General features: G+C 40.4%; 2 protein-coding genes across 2 annotated transcripts in view; both read left to right on the top strand.

Annotated features, from left to right (window-relative positions):
• The window catches only part of cmss1 (cms1 ribosomal small subunit homolog), a 43,350-nt gene extending 33,586 nt beyond the window's left edge, over window positions 1–9,764 (top strand). The window contains exons 2-10 of the mRNA XM_036139110.1: window positions 1,474–1,607; window positions 3,931–4,002; window positions 4,112–4,250; window positions 4,343–4,402; window positions 4,526–4,628; window positions 6,934–6,994; window positions 7,080–7,167; window positions 7,244–7,332; window positions 8,993–9,764. Coding sequence (XP_035995003.1) covers window positions 1,474–1,607; window positions 3,931–4,002; window positions 4,112–4,250; window positions 4,343–4,402; window positions 4,526–4,628; window positions 6,934–6,994; window positions 7,080–7,167; window positions 7,244–7,332; window positions 8,993–9,076 — 830 coding nt within the window. The 3' untranslated portion in view covers window positions 9,077–9,764. The remainder of the gene's footprint in view (window positions 1–1,473; window positions 1,608–3,930; window positions 4,003–4,111; window positions 4,251–4,342; window positions 4,403–4,525; window positions 4,629–6,933; window positions 6,995–7,079; window positions 7,168–7,243; window positions 7,333–8,992) is intronic.
• A 99-nt stretch (window positions 9,765–9,863) lies between these two features.
• On the top strand, window positions 9,864–18,251 carry tmem30c (transmembrane protein 30C). The gene is made up of 7 exons (XM_012864380.3): window positions 9,864–10,438; window positions 10,831–10,947; window positions 11,113–11,220; window positions 14,866–14,956; window positions 15,040–15,186; window positions 15,288–15,500; window positions 17,171–18,251. The coding sequence occupies exons 1-7, from the start codon at window positions 10,241–10,243 to the stop codon at window positions 17,356–17,358; spliced, it is 1,062 nt and encodes a 353-aa protein (XP_012719834.2). The 5' UTR covers window positions 9,864–10,240; the 3' UTR covers window positions 17,359–18,251.
• Window positions 18,252–18,684: the final 433 nt, after the last annotated feature.

Genomic DNA, 18,684 nt, shown 5'->3' with positions numbered 1-18,684 from the left:
CTTTTTTCTACGTATGTGGTAACCTTGTATTACACATCCTTAAAGCCTGATTATGATGCTGCAACGAGGCATGCCCAGACTCCTGACCTCAACGTTCTTCCATGCAGGTTGTGGCACATGTGGAGGGGGCTTCCCATAACTTTATGTGAGTGGGGGAAAAAAAAAAAATTTAAGAGCGTTTTCTAGCTACAGAGAAATCACACTTCCCAGCCTCTCTGGGAAAGTTTACCTTAGGGTGTTGGAAAGGATTCTAAAACCAAACGTTGAACTTCAATATTCAGCAGGAACAGTGTGGCTGTTGTCCTGGCTATAAATAGAAGGTCAAATCTGAGGGGCTGTAAGAGTTTAGTTGTCCAGTCTGCATGTCTTTTATGGATCTGGAGAAGGCTTACTACCAATCTTCGAGGTATTTTAGAGGGTTTAGAGGGTATGGAGTTGCAGAGACGCCTTAATGGTCACGTTGTCCTGTTATCAACAAAGCAAGAGCTGTGTCCACATTCTCGGCACAAAGTCGAACTTGTCCCCAGCAGCCAGGGCTGCCCCTTGTCACAGATGTTGTTCATGGACACAATTTGAAGGTGTGATTGCATCTCCTCCTTGGTTTTTGCACCGTGTGGTTCTTTTGCCGTCCTCAAGCCATCAGTTTGCAGCCAAGTGTGAATCAGACAGAGCGAGAGTCAGTTCCTCTTAGTCACCGGTCTGTCTACGTATGTTCCAGCCCTCACCTTTCATCATAGACTGTGTATGATGACAGAAAGAGCACAATGCCAGATACAAGCAGACATCAACCTTCTTTTGGCTTTGTCTTTTAACTTAAAAAAAAAGATAAAGGAATTACAGTGTTTTTTCCCCCTTGGTTGGGGGAAAAACTTTCAGTAAAACTAGCTGCACACCATGGAAGGTCTCTCCAGTAAAATCAGAAAACTTTGAGTTGATTTCAACCCAAGAATGTGTTTTAAAAGCTGTTTACCAAGTGTGCAGCTATTCAAAAAGGTGTAAGCATGACCTCATAGCATTAGACAAGAGGAATGCTGTGAGAAGGGGTAGCAACAGGGAGGCTAAATATAACCAGATGCTTGGTTTGAGATCAGCTACATAGTTTGTTTTGTTTTTTTGTTTTTTATCCTCAGGTAATATTTAATTATTTCTGACTTAATAGTCCGCAGGAGAGCATTAATGAATAACCCAAGCTCTCTGTGATCTGGTTGTTAGATAAATGTTTCAGGGGTCAAAATAAACTCGATTTACCCTCTTTGGTTTGTTGGATTCCTCTCAGTGTCACTTTTTCGCCGAAACAGAGACCGAACAAATTCATAAATGCATCCATCACATAATTTACTCATATTCCATCAACAGTCTTTTTCTCGTTGCTCCCTCAGCTGACCCAAATGTGAATGCATGCCATCCCTTGTGCTGGTTTTAATGAAAAACTTCTTCCTGCTTTTATTATAATATATATATATTTTTTTACAGATGTATCCGAGGCAGAGGAAGAAGCAGAGCAGGAGAAACAGCAGCCAGCAGAAAAGGCAAAGACAAAACCAGAGAAGAGGAAGAGGGCGACGGAGAAAAGCCCTAAAGCCAAGAAAAAGAAAACTAATGATCAGGTTATGCCCTTTCTATGTAAATCCTACCCATGCTATTTTCTTACCATATAAGCAAAATTATAAACTAAAATCAGGAATTAAATGGAAAAAAACAACAGTCAAATATTTGTGTGGACCTTGACCATGCAGCGAGATATTTAATGACCTTTTTGAGATAACCAGCATCAGGCCGCTACTTTACGAGGCTGGTTCACAAAAAAAAATAATTGCAGACATGTGCACTGCAGGGGCCCATGTCAGCATGGCTGCTTTTGATTAGGCTTTTAATTGACACATTTTCTTATTAAAAATAAGTACACTGCAGAGTGCAACCTGAATCAGAACTGCTCCGGTTAACGCTGGCAGTGCCGACAAGAAATGCAGAGTGTTCGTGCGAGTTTGTGTTAATAAATTGCTCTTTTTTATCAAAACATAAAACCAACATGTTATTGAGACATTAAGTTAGTTTTGTTTTTCCCTCAGTGATTATTTGTTTTGTATTTGTTTCAACCCAAAAATAATTGGGGAGCAAACGAGCTGATCATAAGGACATAATCAGTTTCACAAGGTTTGCTCTTGTTAGTCAAACAGAAAATCCACATTTATGGTCTGGCCTGTTGCGAGCGCTCTTTTAGCTCTTACACTTCCGTGGTTTCTTACAGTTTTTTTCACATTAAAACCACAAACTTCAATATATTGTACTACCATTTTACATAGCAGACCAATACAAAGAAGCACATGATTGCAAATTTTAAGCAAAAACATTTTTTTATCTAAAAATATAAAATGTTTGACATGCTTTTTAAAAGAAATCCAATCCCCCTTTTTTACACTGACACCCATAAATAAAATACAGTGATATCAATTTATATCTGAAGTTTCCAAATTAGTAGTTAGAGTCCACTGGTGTGTTTTTTAAATGTCTGTGTAAAGAAAGTGTCATCAAAACCAGGGAACACCGAACAAAGCCAAATGTTCTGTGTGGTAGCAAAAGGTGCATCATCCTACATACGTGAAACATGGTGGTGGCAGCATTAAACTGCGATGAATGCTTTTCTTCATCATGACCCAGGAAACAGGTCAGAGTGTATCTTAAGATGGACAAAAGGCTTCAAAGACTTGAGATTGAGGAGCAGGACAACCAGAGTTACAATGGAAAGGTTTAAAATTCAATTCAACTTTATTTATAAAGCGTTAATTCACAACACATGTCATCTGAAGGCAAATTCAAACAAATCATACAGTAGGGCTGGGCGGTAAATCGATTTAATCGATTAATTCGAGTTTACATTTTTTTAAGAATACATTTTTGGAAAATCGGGATTTTATTTTTTTTTTCCAAATTAATCATTGGGCTTCCGTGAACAGATCAGCACGCAATGCTGAATATATGTTTAGGAAAATATATTGTCAAAATATTGTAAAAGGAAACTTTTTTTTTTTTTACCGTAATGCAAGGGATTTTAATTTACTCATTTACTTATTTTTTTAAACTTAGTTTGAAGTTACACAAGTGATGTGAAGCCTGCTCTTAAAAGCAAGTTTTTAAATTCATTTCTTTCATTTCTTTTTATGAAAAGAAAAGGAGGAAAAAAGAAATCGATTAATCGGATTTGGTAAAGTAAAATCGGAGATTTTATTTTTAAGCCATATCGCCCAGCCCTATCATACAGATCATTTAAATCACATAAATCAAAGTGTATTATAGGTTAGAATGGCCCAGTCAAAGTCCGGGCCTAAATCCAATTAAAAACCTGTGGCACAACTTTAAAACTGGTGTTCATAGACGCTCTCCATTCAGTCTGTGTCCGAGCTATTTTGCAAAAGATAATTTAGGCACATAGAAAGGTTTTCCCTCTTTCGCTGTGCACTGCAGGTCAAACCTTGACTTAAAACAGTTACAGCTATAATTGCAGAGAAGGGAGATTCAACAAAGGATTGGCTAAACGAGGCTTACTACAAATGCACACCACCGTTTCCAGATTATTTACAAAGATTTAGAAAACCACGTGCCCTTCTCTCGCCACCTGATAACTACGCACTACTTTGTGTTGCTCTGTCCTATAAAAAACATTGAAGATGTGGCAACTTGAAAAAAATGCAGAAACATTTGCAGCATCAGTATAAAAAGTGCTGCAAAACTTTCTAGCTGCTGAATGGATCAATATAGAGGCGACCCTTTCTGTTAACAGTGAACAAGTCACTGTTTTTAAAGCACGCTCGTGAAGTCATAGCGCATGTACAAAGTTTGTTATAGTTTCAGACGTGAAATTGCCAAGTTCATTAACATCATCTCTGAAGTATTTAGCCTAACAGAAATGTTCTTTGTGTCTTGGTCTTACAGAAAGAGTGTGTAATTCCTCAAAAGAAAGAGACTGAAGAGCAGCAGTCAGCTAAACCGCAAAGGAAGAGAAAAGTGAGTCTGGCGCCTCCTGCTGTTGGGACCGCTGATTACACCGACCGCTGCTCTGGGGCAGTGACAAGGCTGTGTTTGGGAATATTAGCTGATTATGTTTCGTTTTTAGAGAAAGAAGAAAACCATCACGGACGTGTTGGCCACCTCGGAGCCAAAGCCGGGCACTGCGACTGACCTGCAGGGTGTGGTCGCCCAGTACTTCTCAGACAAGCGCTCGGTGATCGAGCTGGAGGAGCTCCAATTGCAGAGTGAGTTTCAGCTATTTCCCTTTGAACTTTCATCTTCAGTCAATATCTGCTGACCCGCTGAGTCCCTGAGGTCACCACGTGTCCTTCCACAGACTCCTGCTTCCTATCCAGTAATGACTTGACGCACACACTCTCCTCTTATCTGAAACAAGGTGAGCCATGATCTGACCTTTTGAGGAACTATCTCTTTTTTTTTTTTTTTTTTTTTTTGTCAGATGTTTACAGCCAGACTCGTGTGTTTGACTTCAATTGCTTCTTTGTTTTCTTCTTCTCAGTGTGTCCCAAGTGGGCAAAGATCCAAAAGCAGCATAAAGAAAAGAGTTCAGTGGTGATACTCATTGTCTGCAGCTCCGCGCTTCGAACCATCGACCTCATCAAGTCAGTAAACATCCCGTGATGCTGGACTCTCAGAAATCACTTCTACACTGTCTTGCAAAAGTGTTCATACTCCTTGAATTTATTCCCCCGCTGTGTTATAAGCATCAGCTTAAATTTATTTTTTGGGAGATTTTATGTAATAGAGCAACAAGAAGCTGCTCTTACTGTAAAGTGGAAGGGAAATGAAGAAAACAGGGTTTTTAAGTTGCACACTTTTGTATTCATCCAACATGAAGTCTATAATGAACATTGCTACGGGTCTTTTTGGGTACGTTTTTTCCAGCTCTGGACATCACTGAATTTTTATACCCAGTCTTCAAACTGACTTAAATTGGGAGCAGGTCCCTTGGAAGCAACAGTTTTCAAATCTTGACCCAGATTCTCTATAAAATCTAGGCCCGAACTTTAACTGGGCCATTCTGACACAAATATGTTTTGATCTAAACCATTTCCTTGAAGCTTTGGCTGTACGTTCAGTATTATTGTCACATCTTCCCCAGTCTCAAGTCCTAAAAGCTTTTCTTCCAGGTTTGCCTTGTCTTCAGCTCTGTCCAGCTTTCCATCAACATTTGCCAGGTTCCTTTTTTGAGGGGGGAGTAGGAGGATTTTTGTGGCACTAGTGACCTTTTTATTGAAAATAGGCAGACAGGGAAGAGGGGGGAGACATGCATCAAAGGACCACAAGCTGAAATTGAACCTGGGTGAGCCGCGTCGAGGACAAAGGCCTCTGTAGATGGGCCGCACATGCTACTCCTGCGCCACAGACACGCCCGTTTACCAGGTCCCTTGTCCCTGCTGGTATCCCCACAGCATGAAGTTGCCATCACCACGTGTCACCACGGGGATTGTATGTTCAGGTTGATGTTCACTGTTGGTTTTCCTCCACACAATTCTCTTTGCATATTAGCAAAAATGTTCAGCAGCAGTCCTCGTCTGACCCAAATCACCTTCTTCCAGATGTTTGCCTGGTGCCCTACATGGCTGGTAGAGAACTTGACATGGAAAGCTCTTGCTTTGTTAGGACAATAGATCAGTGTCTCCCAACCCTGGTCTTCAACACACACTGCCCTGCATGTTTTAGATGTTTCACTGCTTTAACACACCTCATTCAGATGATTGCCGTTCAGTGAAAGCCTGGTAATCAGGGGGACATCTAAAACATGCAGGGCAGTGTGCCATGAGGACCACGGTTGGGGAAACAGTGCAGTAGATGTATATTTCTCGCCACACAATAGAGGCTGGATTTGATTTTTTTTTTAAAAAGCACATTTTATAGCTGTCAGAAGATTTTTTTCACCTGAACTATGGATCTCTGCAACTCCACCAGTGAAAATGGGCTTCTTTGCTTTTTCTCGTATTGATGGTCTGCTTGTCCAGGCTGTCAGTTTAGGTGGACAACCCACGCTTAGTAGGTTTGCTGTGGTGTCATGCTCTTTATGTTTTAGATGATGGATTGATCAGTAACCTTTGAGATGTTCAAAGGTCAACATATTGTTTTATAACCTAATGCTGCAGTAAATCTTTCCACAACTTTCTCCCCGACCTGTCTGCTGGGTTCCTTGGTGTTCATTGTTATGTTTGTTCACTAATGTTCTCTAAGAAACTTCTGAGGCCTTCATAAAAAAGGCAGACTTTTTTTTTTTTATTTTTTTTTTTTACTATTGAACCGAGTTCTGGCTGGAGACAGGTGGTAGCCTTTGATTTTGTTTAGGTTAAGGCTGGGCAATATATCGAGATTTTTAAAATATCAAAAAAAAAATGTAAAGACATATAAGCTATAAATATCTATATCGAGATGGCCTATGTTGCGTTATAAATATAGTTTTATGTATTCCAGCTGGTTATTTTTCAGCTGTTTCTCAAGTTGATCTACTGCTGCTTGCTAAAAAGTGCCTGTGAGACATTTGGGATAAAGCTTTGATTAAGGGATGCCTTTTTATAATTACTTTAAGAAAATAAAAATGTGTTGAGATAAATATTGTATATCAGCGTTCAGCGTAAAAATATTGAGGTGCTATTTCTGGTCCGTGTCGCCCAGCCCCAATGTAGGGGTCTCACAGTTAAAGCAGCTGAATGCATTTACATATCACACCGCGCAAATTTTCAATTGTAAAACATATAAAACTCATATTGTTGTACTTCCACTTCACAATTATGCACTTCCCTGTATTGGTCTATCTCATACAATCCCCTTAATATACTCTGCAGTTTGTGGTTGTAAAGTGATCAAAAGGTTAAAGGGGTATGAATACTTATGCAAAACATGTCATGTCTGAATCCTGATCACCTATCGTTTCAACTGCAGGCAGCTGACTGCTTTCAAGGGGGAAGGCAGAGCCGTGAAACTTTTTGCAAAGCACATCAAGGTAGCGCCTCCGTCATCAAAATGTCTTGTAGATGCAGTTTGTGAGTCATGATGGGAACATTTGGCTTCGTGTTTTCTGTCCATAGGTAGAGGAGCAGGTGAAGCTGCTGCAGAAAGCCGTCACACACATCGGAGTGGGCACACCGGGCAGGATCAACGCTCTCATTGAGAAAGGTGCGCGTCGACATGAGCGTTTGTCCTCAAAGATCCGGACGGGTTTTTCAGTCTCATCTTTTTTTTTCTTTTGCAGAGGGTTTGAACCTGAAGGCTTTGAGGTACCTGGTTGTTGACTGGAACTGGAGGGACCAGAAGCTCAGGAGGATGGTGGATATTCCTGAGGTGAGCTACTGCCCCCTGCTGGGCTTAAATGGAAAGCAACACGTTTTAACAGAGTTGATGTTTGAATTTAGGTCAGTGTTGGCTCAAAAATGTTTTTCCGGGTTATTGTTTCTTTGGTTTGACAAATGAAGCTTCTGAGTCGGGAACCTTTTCTTCATCTTATACGATCAAAAACTCTTTGCTGTTTGTCTTGTTGCTCTGAGAGAGAAGGGTGTCTTCTAACGCATTAGCAGCAGCATTTCTCAGCATTTTCACCTAGATTTTAGCTGCACATCCCCTGGCAACTCCTCAGACAACACATTTACTCAGTGTTTCAAATTATTATGCAAATTAGATTGAAGTGTCATAAAGATTTTTTTTTCCTAATTAAACTCATGTATGGAATTATGTCTCAGGGCTCAGTGGATCGCTGAAATTAATCTCAGACAACTGTCATAGTTAACAATTAAAGGGAAACTTGTAAAGGACGTTCCACATTATTAAGCAGGCCACAGGTTTCAAGCAAAATGGGCAGAAAATAGATCTCCCTGCTGCTGAAAAGCGCCTAATTGTACTGTGCCTTGGACACAGTATGAAAACATTTGATATGTCACGAAAACTGAAGCGTGATCATCGTACTGTGATGAGGTTTGTGGCTGATTCAGAGCACAGACGGGATCGTGCAGGTAAAGAAAATGAGAATGCACTCTGCCAGACAAATTCATCGGATTAAGAGAGCAGCTGCTGAAATGCCATCACAGAGCAGCAAACGGGTATCTGAAGCTGCTGGTGCCTCTGGAGTCCCATGTTCCCCCAAGCAGAACAGACTCCACTGACATCTTAGCGACCAGTATGGCTGTACCATGCACCGCACTGACTCTGCGCGGACATTTTAAACTTCATAGTTGAGCAAACTTATCGGCTACATTTCCCACAGCAGCACCCACCGCACACCTTTCAGTCCGTAGTGAAGAGAGGCTGACTCTGCAGGCGCTTGCGAGTTGCAGCTGGCTTGGAGACTTTTTCCCGCTGAGCAGTTTATAGTGGGACGTCATGTACGTGCTCGTAATTTGGAGCTCTGCTCGCAACTGTCCGTGGACTCATGTCCGCTTTATCATGTGAGACCGAAATAGCTCCGGATGCGATCTGGCACGATTCAGAAAGGGTTATTTTAATAGAATTAACCGTGAACAGATGTATAATAGTTTACTACATGCCCTGACCCCCAAGTATGTGGGGGTCTTTACATGAATGCGTTTCTAGTTTAGACATTACAGTCAGGCAGTCTTGTAGACAGCTCAAGGGTCCTATCAGGTATTGACACAGTGTACCGTAATGCTCCGAATATCCATTGAGCAGAGCGGCTTCATTGCTAACCAAAGTCGTACTTACACATTTTAACAGATTTTTAAATGATTATACGTTGATGTTTATAAGAGGGCCAGAAAATCTTCTACCTGTTCATTTTCAAACAAATTGTGTCAAATTGGCATTTGGCTTGACTATTTATCTTATTTTCTTTTCTGTTTTAACTTTTTGTCTGTTCGAAATAAATAAATATCAAAAATAGAAAAAGAAAATAATTGTATGAAAACTTTTATTTTAGAGAACTTGAAAAGTGTGTTTAGATTGTTGTCCAGATTAGTTATTGAACCCTTTTGCATCATGTTTGTCCTTTTAGATCAAAATGGACTTCATGAAGCTGCTGGACAATGGAGTGCTGGCTGCTTGTAAAGAAGACAAGGTCAAAATAGGACTATTTTAAATGAATAGAGAGGCCTCTTCCTGTTTGCATCCTTCTGTGTTGATGTCAGTTGTCCACTGATCTTTTATATTGTTTTTTGTTAGATCAGAGTTCCTTCACAGTCCTGAAAAGTGTAGAAAAGTGTATCATTTTCTGTAATTTTCCAGATCTGTCTTAGTAGGGAAAAAAGAAAAAAAAATGGAAATGTTGAGTTTCCAGGTTTTATGCCTTATTGATGTTCCTAAAAAAATAACTTTTACATTTAAATTCCATATCACACGTCAAGGTTTATAGCTGTGTAACATCAGTTTTTTGCTGTTTTTGAGCGAGGGACAGATCCTACGTTTATTCAAAACCTAATAGAGGCGAGGAGGGGGGGTCTGGTGTTTAATGCTAAATGCAGCATCTAAACCGGTGTTTTTTGTCGTTGCAAAAGGAAGAAAAGATATCTCAAAATCTGTACTTGATCTCAAACTACCAGAAGACGACTTCAGAGTGACGTTGTTTCATGAAAACCCAACTGCTGTAAAAGCATTTTAAAGAAAATGTCCTTTTACTTTGACTAGAATGTTATTTAAGCTGCTTAAAAGTGCAGAAAGTATGGAAATGTATGACATTTTGAAGTGGAATTGGTGTAGTGACCGTTATCTTGTGTAAACTGCGTACCGATGTGTCATGCATGGAATAAAGTGGCTCAGTATAAAACCTCCATATTGTCTGTCCTTACAGGAAGTCCTCCTTTTAAAGTGTGAGATCATTGGTTTACTCACCCAGCAGGAAATCACACTTATCGTTGTAACCTTAGAATAAAGCAGTGTTGTTTTTTTTTCATCTCTCTTTCTACAAAGAGCTGATATCTTCATGTTTGGTCACAGTAAGACAAAACAGAAACGCGTTTCAGGAAAGGAGCGCTTTAGATGAAGAGAAGGCGCAATAAGAAAAATGAAGGTAACTGAAAACAGAAAGAGGTAGTTAGAGAAGAGATTGTGGTTAATAAGTAACAGGTTGCAACACTCTCCCCACCCTGCTGGGAGAGCTGCGGTATGATTGCATACAGGCGGATATCACTGACATAAAGGAAAAAAAAGGGGGTTAAAGAAGACAAAAGCGTTGACTCCTCGCTTGCTGTTTTGAATCGCCGGCCGTGCTCCACGTTTATTCGTCCCTCAGTCGACGGTCCCACCCATGGGGAGAGCCAAGGAGAAGTCTGGGCCCTTGGCTCGGAGGCCGGACAACTCGGCTTTCAAGCAGCAGCGGCTGCCCGCCTGGTCTCCAATGCTAACCGCTAATACCGTGCTGCCTTTCTTCTACCTCCTGTCTGTGGTATGCATGCTGCTTGGAGTGTGGCTGCTCCTCACCGTGCAGAGCACACAGGAAAAGAAGGTGAGCCCAACTCTGCTCTCATGTTCTCACTTTTTTTTCTTTTATCTTTTTCTTTCTAGTACAATGTAAACTGGTGTTGGAGGGTGGGCGTTATAAGATTATTGCTTCTGCCAATACACCCTTTTCGGACTGTTTTAATTTATGTTACATGGACATATACTGTCATTTATTATATACTTGTGTATCTGAAATAAATATATTAATGTGTAGAAGTCAAATTCACACCACTCTCTGTGAGGTGAGGAGAGACGAGCAAACAGAGGCTCTAATGTCCCTGTGTGCAATAAAACATGGAAGGACAAAGATAGGCAAGACCCAAGGTTGACGTTTCGAAAAGATCCACCAGAAGCTGTTGAATCCTAACTTATTTCTGCGCTTTTGAATCCTTCCAGCTGAACTACACCAAGCATGGAGACTGCAATCTATGTTTTGAAATGCGGCAAAACGTGAGCAACGCAGGGCAGACCTGCAGCTGCAAGGTGGAGTTTTCCATCGACAGGACCTTCAAGGTAACAACCTTGAATGTTTCTAAATGTGGCAACATCAGGAGTTGAGGCCCTTCCGTGACCACATTTTCAAATTCATCATCCAAGATGCGACAAATGTATGATTTTACCTTATTGTGTGCAGCTCAGATTGAGTCTCATTGCTTCGTGTTTTGCTTCTTTCCCCAGGGAGATGTCTTCTTTTACTATGGCCTTAAAAACTTCCACCAAAACCTGCGCAGGTATATGGACTCCAGAGATAATGAGCAGACGGTGGGCAGGATAAAAAATCTAAAGGTATCTCTATATTTGACCTCTCCCTGAGTTGGATGCAGTATCCTTGCATGGGTGTTTAGATGGTAAGGCTTGTATTCAGCCCGCTGTGTCAACACTTTGTAGAACCATCCTCTGCTTTAATTACAGCTGTAGCTCCGCTGTATGTCTCTATTAGCTTTAATCATCTAAAAGCTGAATCTTTTGCTAATTCCTTTTTTTTTTTTTTTTATTCAGAATAAAGTGGCAACTTTTCCAAAGTAGCTCATTCTCAGTCAGACTGGATAGTGAGCACGAATAAACAGTTTAAGTCTTGCTATAGACTTAATATGATTTTAGGTCTGTACTTTGACTAGGCCATTTAAACATGACTATGCTTTGATCTAACCCTTTCCGTCTTGTGTAGTTCGGTCTATCTTAAACTCGGCGTAGTTTGCTTTTCCCTGCTGAAGAAATTCCTCGCCACAGCATGTTGCTGCCGCCTCCATGTTTCACATCGGTGAGGGTGGGCTCAGAATGACGCGCAGGGTTAATTTTCTGCTGCTCTTTTTTTGCACGCAGACCGAAGAGTTACATTTTGGTCTCATCTGACCAGGACACCTTCTTCTACATGTTTACCATTTTCCCCTGGCTCTTGCACTGCAAAAACAGAACTAGAAATAAGTAAAATGTAAAATTAGTGTATTTGTCCTTGATTTAAGCAGGTAAATAAGATATTTGCACTTAAAATAGGAACAATTCATCTCCATCATCTTATTTCAAGTGCAGGATGTCTAATTATCTTATTTTAGGGGTCAAAATACTAATTTCATTGGCAGATAATCTTATTTAACTGCTCAAATCAAGGATAAATACACTAACTTTAAGAACATTTTACTTATTTTTAGATCCGTTTTTGCAGTGTGACTGTCATGATTTTTCTACGATGAACCCAGAATGGACACGACACACATGGGGCAATTTACTGAGCGTTTATTGAAAGGTAGATGAGCAGTGAATGATGACTAGAATGTTATTTAAGCTGCTTAAAAGCAGCAAGCAGAGGCCTAACTAGAGACTCAGAGGTGAGACAGGAAACATCTTCTTCTTCTTCTTTCCTTTTATTGGTGGATTGCAAACAACTTATAGGTGCATACCGCCACCTATTGTACATGAGTGTGTAACTCTATAGTTCCACCCTACTATATTCTATTTTTGAATTTTGTGTTATTTAAAAATAACAACAATGCTTTATGAATGACCATATTTTCCTCCCTATCTCCATCTATCCCTAAAATTCCTTTAATACTCCATCACAGGAAACATCCAGCAGCAGTTGGAGCTTTTTTTAGGGAGGCTGGCAGGTAGAGTGAGTTCTGACTAATTAGTGACCAACAGGTGTGACTGATAGTCGGGGGAGTGGATGATGAGCTGAGTGAGAGGAGGAGGAGGAGCTGAAAACTAACAGGAAAAACACCAGACTAAAACTAAGCCATGACATTGACAAACTTTAAAGTTGGATCTCGTTTGGCTTTTTTTATGTCACTTTTCGATGAAGGTATGATGAGTGGACTCTAGGACTATTAGCTGTTGTCCTTATCAAGTGATGGTCTAACAATAGGTCTAAGGCAGGGGTTCTCAAATGTTTTTTATGTTGCTCCCCCGTTGAAAAATTAAACCATTTAAGGGGCCCCGATCTTAACAGAGTGGGTAAAAATCTATTACTTTTATCGTTTTCTCTTTTTAAATGCATGTAAGCAGTCACTTCCAACTACTGCAATTGTTCAACATTTCCACATTTTCTAAACTATAAAATATCACCAATAGTATAAAAAGTTTTTAGCCTGATACAGTTCCCTGCTGTCAAAACAAAGGAAAAAATACAGCAATGCCTGCGGACACAGCCCGTTCGCTCTCTGGAAGGAGAGCCTGTAACTTTTAAATAAACAGGATCCTCATCACCATTAAAACACATAGACCTAAAATAGACTAAGACTAGCTTCAAATGCGGTGAATATACTATCATGACATTAATAATGAAGACAAAATACAGTTGCATTAGGTTTTATACTCTTTTAGGAGATTATGAATATTGTTCATACACAGAAATATATCATAGCTAAGCAGTTGCTCTGAGGATTGTTGAGAATCCCTTTATACTTCTGACTGCAGGTACAGACTGAACAGCACATCGTGCTGTGGCAGGATTTAGTGTCCCCATGGACCTTTTTAACTGAACCACCTGGGCTGTATTTTCTGGACAAAATAAACACAAGGCTTATCTTGTGCTCACAATGTCATGCCTTCACGTCCCCACTAGAGGATACGCCCCACTATTTGAGAACCACTGGTCTAAGGATTAGATTCACCTGTCCATGACACCTTTTCCCGATCGTCCTGCTACTCTGCCTAGAAGGCCAGCATCCTGGAGTCTCCTCTTCATTGTTGATGATGAGACTGGTGTTTTGCAGGTACCATTTAATGAAGCTGCCAGTTGCGGACCTGTGAGGCTTCTGTTTCTCAAACTAGAGACTCTGATGTATTGTCTTCTTTCTCAGTTGTGCAGCTTGGCCTCCAACTTCTCTTATTTTGCTTAGAGCCAATTTGCGCTAATATGTGAAGTTATTAATACACACTTTTGTACAAGATCTTCAGTTTCTTGGCAATTCCTCTAATGGCCTACATTTCTCAGATAAAGGAAAAGATGGTAATTTTTTTCCCAACCATTGTGAGACTATAATCGAACACTCAAATTCTGATCCTCCAAATACTCAACTAGTCAAAGGAAAGCCAATTTTATTGCTTCTTTAATCAATAGAGTACAACAGTTTACAGTTTTGCTAACATGATTGCACAAGGCTTTTTCACATTATTAATGAGCCCTTTAATATGATGAACTTGGATTGGCTAACTGAATATACTGTTGGAAATCAGGAGTGATGAGTCCCAAATTCACCAACCCCACTCGATTTAGCCCACCCAGCTCAGCTCCTCTCCGCTCGGTTTTACCCTTCACAATTTGTTTCGACCGGCTTAGAAATTCCTGGAAGAGGGAGTCACCTCCTAGGGGTGGTTTTATCACCTCCAGGACAATCTAAAATTTTAAGCTATACCAAATGAAGAAGTCAAGAGTTATTTATTGCAGGTATAATATTAAATGCTTTTAATGCTTTAAAAAGACCCTATTAAAAATGCAGAACTTTTAAGCCCAAATTTTCTCAGCTAAAGTTCCTGTTGGGGTGTAACATGAGTAAAACCCAGACAACCCTCTGCCCAGCGGCACTTTTCCAGCTCACTTTCTGGGTGGGGGGGAGGGGGCAAGGTGTTCCCAGGCCAGAAGGAAAATATAGTCCCCCTGAAAGGTACTGAGTCAGACCCAGAGTTTCCTCCAAGTGGAACAAGCTGGGAAAAAAAGACCACTTCTATCAGGAAACCCCTCCATGTGGGCCTATCATCTTCCCGGAAAGTGCATCAGGGTTGTGTGGTAGGCTGTGATTGAGGCCTCGGCATGCTAATTATAATTTCCTTTTGGGACGTCACCCTTTTTCAATCTTAGAACAAAATACCAGCAAAACATGCTCTGTAATTTACAGAAATTTAAAGTAAAAAAAAAAATAGAATGTAATACAGACTAAAGTAATCTGGTTGATTCATGAAGAACTTGAATTAATTTGCCATTTTCTTCTGTAGAGCCCAAGTGTGTATTGCGAACCGTTTCAAACAGTTGAGAATGAAGTCCCCATCGCTCCCTGCGGAGCCGTCGCCAACAGCATGTTCAATGGTAAATACTGCTCACAACACTCATCGGTCAACTTGTCATCCCCCCTTGCATTGGACAGCTGACTGACTGATATCTCCCTCCAGACTCCTTCACGCTGACCTACCATACCTCCAGAGGTCGTGATGTACCTGTGCCTCTCCTACGGAAGGGCCTCACATGGTACACAGACAAAAACATCAAGTTCCGCAACCCGAAGACAGACAATCTAACTCTGGCCCAGGTGTTTGAAGGTAAGGAGAGCTACAACCTCAATCACAGCAAAGGGCTTTCGTCTCTTCCACTCTGGATAAAAAGAAGTTGAGTACGAGGCCAAATTGTCTTTTCTATGTAGGCACGAGGCCGCCTCCGTTCTGGCAGAAGCCTGTATACGAACTGGACCCACATGACCCGATCAACAATGGTTTTATTAATGAGGATCTGATCGTCTGGATGAGGGAGGCAGCTTTCCCCAACTTCAAGAAGCTATATGGGATTTTAAACAGGGCAGATGCTCCCTTCACAAACGGGCTTCCGAAGGGAAACTACAGCATCGATATATCCTACAGTATCCTTTCACTGCAATATTGCTGTTTGGAGACACAGTGACTCAGAGGTCCGTATTTGTTAGCCCCTCTTCAAAGTGGCAAAGACCAGAGTCTAGTTAGGCAGATGTGCTTTTAGCTTCATAAGTCAGGAAATAACTTTAAGAAAATAGCTTATAGCCTAAATCTGCCCACATCTACAAGTCAGTAAGGTGATTAAATTAAAAACGGGGCTTATATAGCCACCACTCATACTAAAATGGTAAAAAAAAAAATCTCCAAATCTCACTATTTCAAACTGCTGCAAACTGTGTCAACATGAGGTCACCAAGTTTTCATTACAACCAGGGCTCCATGGTTTTAGGAAAACATACTGGCGAAGTGTTGCGTAATACAGTGATGACATCTGCTGCGATTAACCCACATTTTCCAAGATTTTTCATTTCCTTTATTGTGATTGCTTCAACCATTTCCCATTTGCTTTGTGGCCACTCGGTTAGATCCTGCGTTGACCTCACCTGGTGTCGGCATTCCTCCAAGCGGCCAATTATATGTTATTAGCATGAAGAGAATGAATGCATGGCACTCAGAATATGATCTCACACCATGTTTCATCCAAAGCAGTTCTTTGTGGTTGCAATAAAGCCCACAATTGGTATTGTGTGGCTCTGTTGATAACTGTTAAGACACCACCTGCATAATGGCCTGTTTTTAGGGAGGCATGACAGGGTAATGCATTTATTTTGTCCTACCGGCACAAATGTTTTGGCGTTTTCCGAGTTCTATGTAAACTTGTACTAGAACTTCAAATATTTGCAAAAATCACATCATGCCCACTGTTAAGTACACCAGAGGATGTGTGATGCTGTGGGCTTTTTAATTTTGTACAGGCTCTGGCAACTTTCTTAGCGTGTGCAAGAATATTTCAAATAAGGCATCAGATCTTACATACATGAACCTGTTTTATAGGGGACATATAATGCAAACTCCACTTTTCTAGCCCATAAAAACATGTTGTGTTCCTTGAGTTTCTGCAAGTGCAGAAAAGTTGAATGTAGTCTCTCCAGGGGCTGTGTAGGTATCGTTATATTCTGTTAGGGTCATTTTTCAAGCTGCATTTTTATTTCACGGAGCAATTTTGTAGTTCAGGCTAAAGGATGCTGAAGATACAAGTGGATAAGTCAAAATGTTTGATTGTTCGTTACACCATACCTCAGCATACTACAAACATGACCTATAGGGGTGGAGTGGAACGCTCGTGAAGGGGCTCCTTAAGATTTAAAGAGACCTCACCAAAACGAGTTGCTCTTAGATGCACCTAAGAACAGAAGTAAAAAAGGGGAACATGGGGGTAAGTTAACGAGGAATTCAGACCAAAGCATTGCAGTTCCACCTTGTGTATATATATACACACAACTGAATGATTTTATAGTCAAAAGGAAGAACTAAAAAGCATGAAATGTTCTGGTACAGCTCTGGTGAAAGTCACTAATGATATTCTCATGGCCTCAGATAATGGACTTGTGTCTGTACTTGTCCTGTTAGATGTCGGTGCTGCATTTGATTCAGTTGATCACAATATTCTCCTAGAAAGACTTGACCATACTGTGGGGATTAAGGGGAAAACATTAAGCTGGTTTAAATCTTATCGTGTGATCTGTTATCTGAAGCCTTGACCCTCCCAACCCTCTAGATTTCCCTGTGCAGTACTTCCACGGTGAAAAGGAAGTGGTGCTGACCACGCTGACCTGGTTTGGAGGCCAGAACCATTTCCTCCCTATTGCTTACCTGGTAACCAGCAGCCTGATCCTGCTGATGGCCGTCGTCCTCACCGTGGCCTGGTGGAAGTTCGGAAAGGATGGCAAGAACATGAAGGACTGACGAGTGAAAGGCGCCACAATGCTGAGGACTGAAACCGATAAAAACTAAAAGTAGATACTCGTGCTGCTGAGCAGGAATGCAAACCATATATGGTAAAGGAATAAAACTTGATAAAATGGAGGATGAAACTCAGGGAAATTTACCAGCAGTTTAAACCCGTTTATCCACGCACGAAAGCTTTCATTGTTAAAAACAAGTTTTTAAAGGAGGTCATCATGCTGCACTCCCTGTACCTCAGCTGAAATTCAAACATGCAAGTTTAAACCTTGGTGAACTTCATTCTTTGTGTTCCTGTTTTCTATGAATGATGTGAATCTTCACATTTGCCTGATGCATACCTCACAGTAGGGACGTGCTAAATTAGAGCACAAGGTGCCATAACATGGCGTTAGGTAAAAACACATGGCAGATAGATGATAAAGTAAAATGGGAGACACATCAGCTGTTTTTTGGAGAAAAAAACCCAAAAGGATTAAAATAATTAAAAATTCCAAAGACTAGTTTTTAGAGATGCACTGAGTAAAGAGCTTATGACTGAAATTGGAACAATTTTCTTCTTGATCGGGCTGTCAAACTCCTAATGCCAATCTTTTTCCTTTTTTTTTCAAGAAAAACTATTACTAAACTAAGAGGTCAGACAAACCTCTCTGATTTTCCATACGATATTACAGGGACGTTATGAACCTCACTGTTAAATATTTCTGCCCAAAACCTTAACTGAACTTTGATTTTTAGTAGTGTATCTTTATTTAAAATGATGAAATGTTTTGAGTATAATTATAAAACCATGACTTTTCTGGAAATTGTGGGCTTTTTGTGTAGATATTAGTTTTGGGGCGCTTTAAAGGTAAAACTCTTAATTCTTTCAATAAAGTCTGGTAAAAAAAAAAAAATACCAAGAGAAAATACAAACAAAAATTGTAGAACTCTGAAAATCAACAGAAATTGAATTTGAGACCTTTTTGGTGTTAAATGCCCATTTTACAGCAACTCCTCCATGAAACACAGCACAAAGAAAGATATTTAAAGATCTGTTTTTTTTTTAATGGTTTTTAAAGAGCAATCATTATCAGCAGGTTTAAGTTTCACCAAACCGGCTGCTGAGCTCTGATTGGTGCATCTCTATTTAGCTTTTTTTTCCCCTGTATCAAGTTTAATAAGGTTTCACACTTACCGACTACCTAAGAGTGCAGCTTCAGCTCATTTCGCATGTTTAATTATATGCATTGTTTAAACTCAAAGCATACCTCTGATGTTATTTACCTTACTTTGTAATGACTGAATTTAAAGTGGAATTATTCAGTGAAGCAGTGAAAGAAATAAACG

This window comes from Fundulus heteroclitus, chromosome 7 (genome assembly GCF_011125445.2).
Source record: "Fundulus heteroclitus isolate FHET01 chromosome 7, MU-UCD_Fhet_4.1, whole genome shotgun sequence".
NCBI lineage: Eukaryota > Metazoa > Chordata > Actinopteri > Cyprinodontiformes > Fundulidae > Fundulus > Fundulus heteroclitus.
The sequence above is the reverse complement of the archived record's forward strand: the minus strand, read 5'-3'. Positions and strand labels throughout refer to the sequence as shown.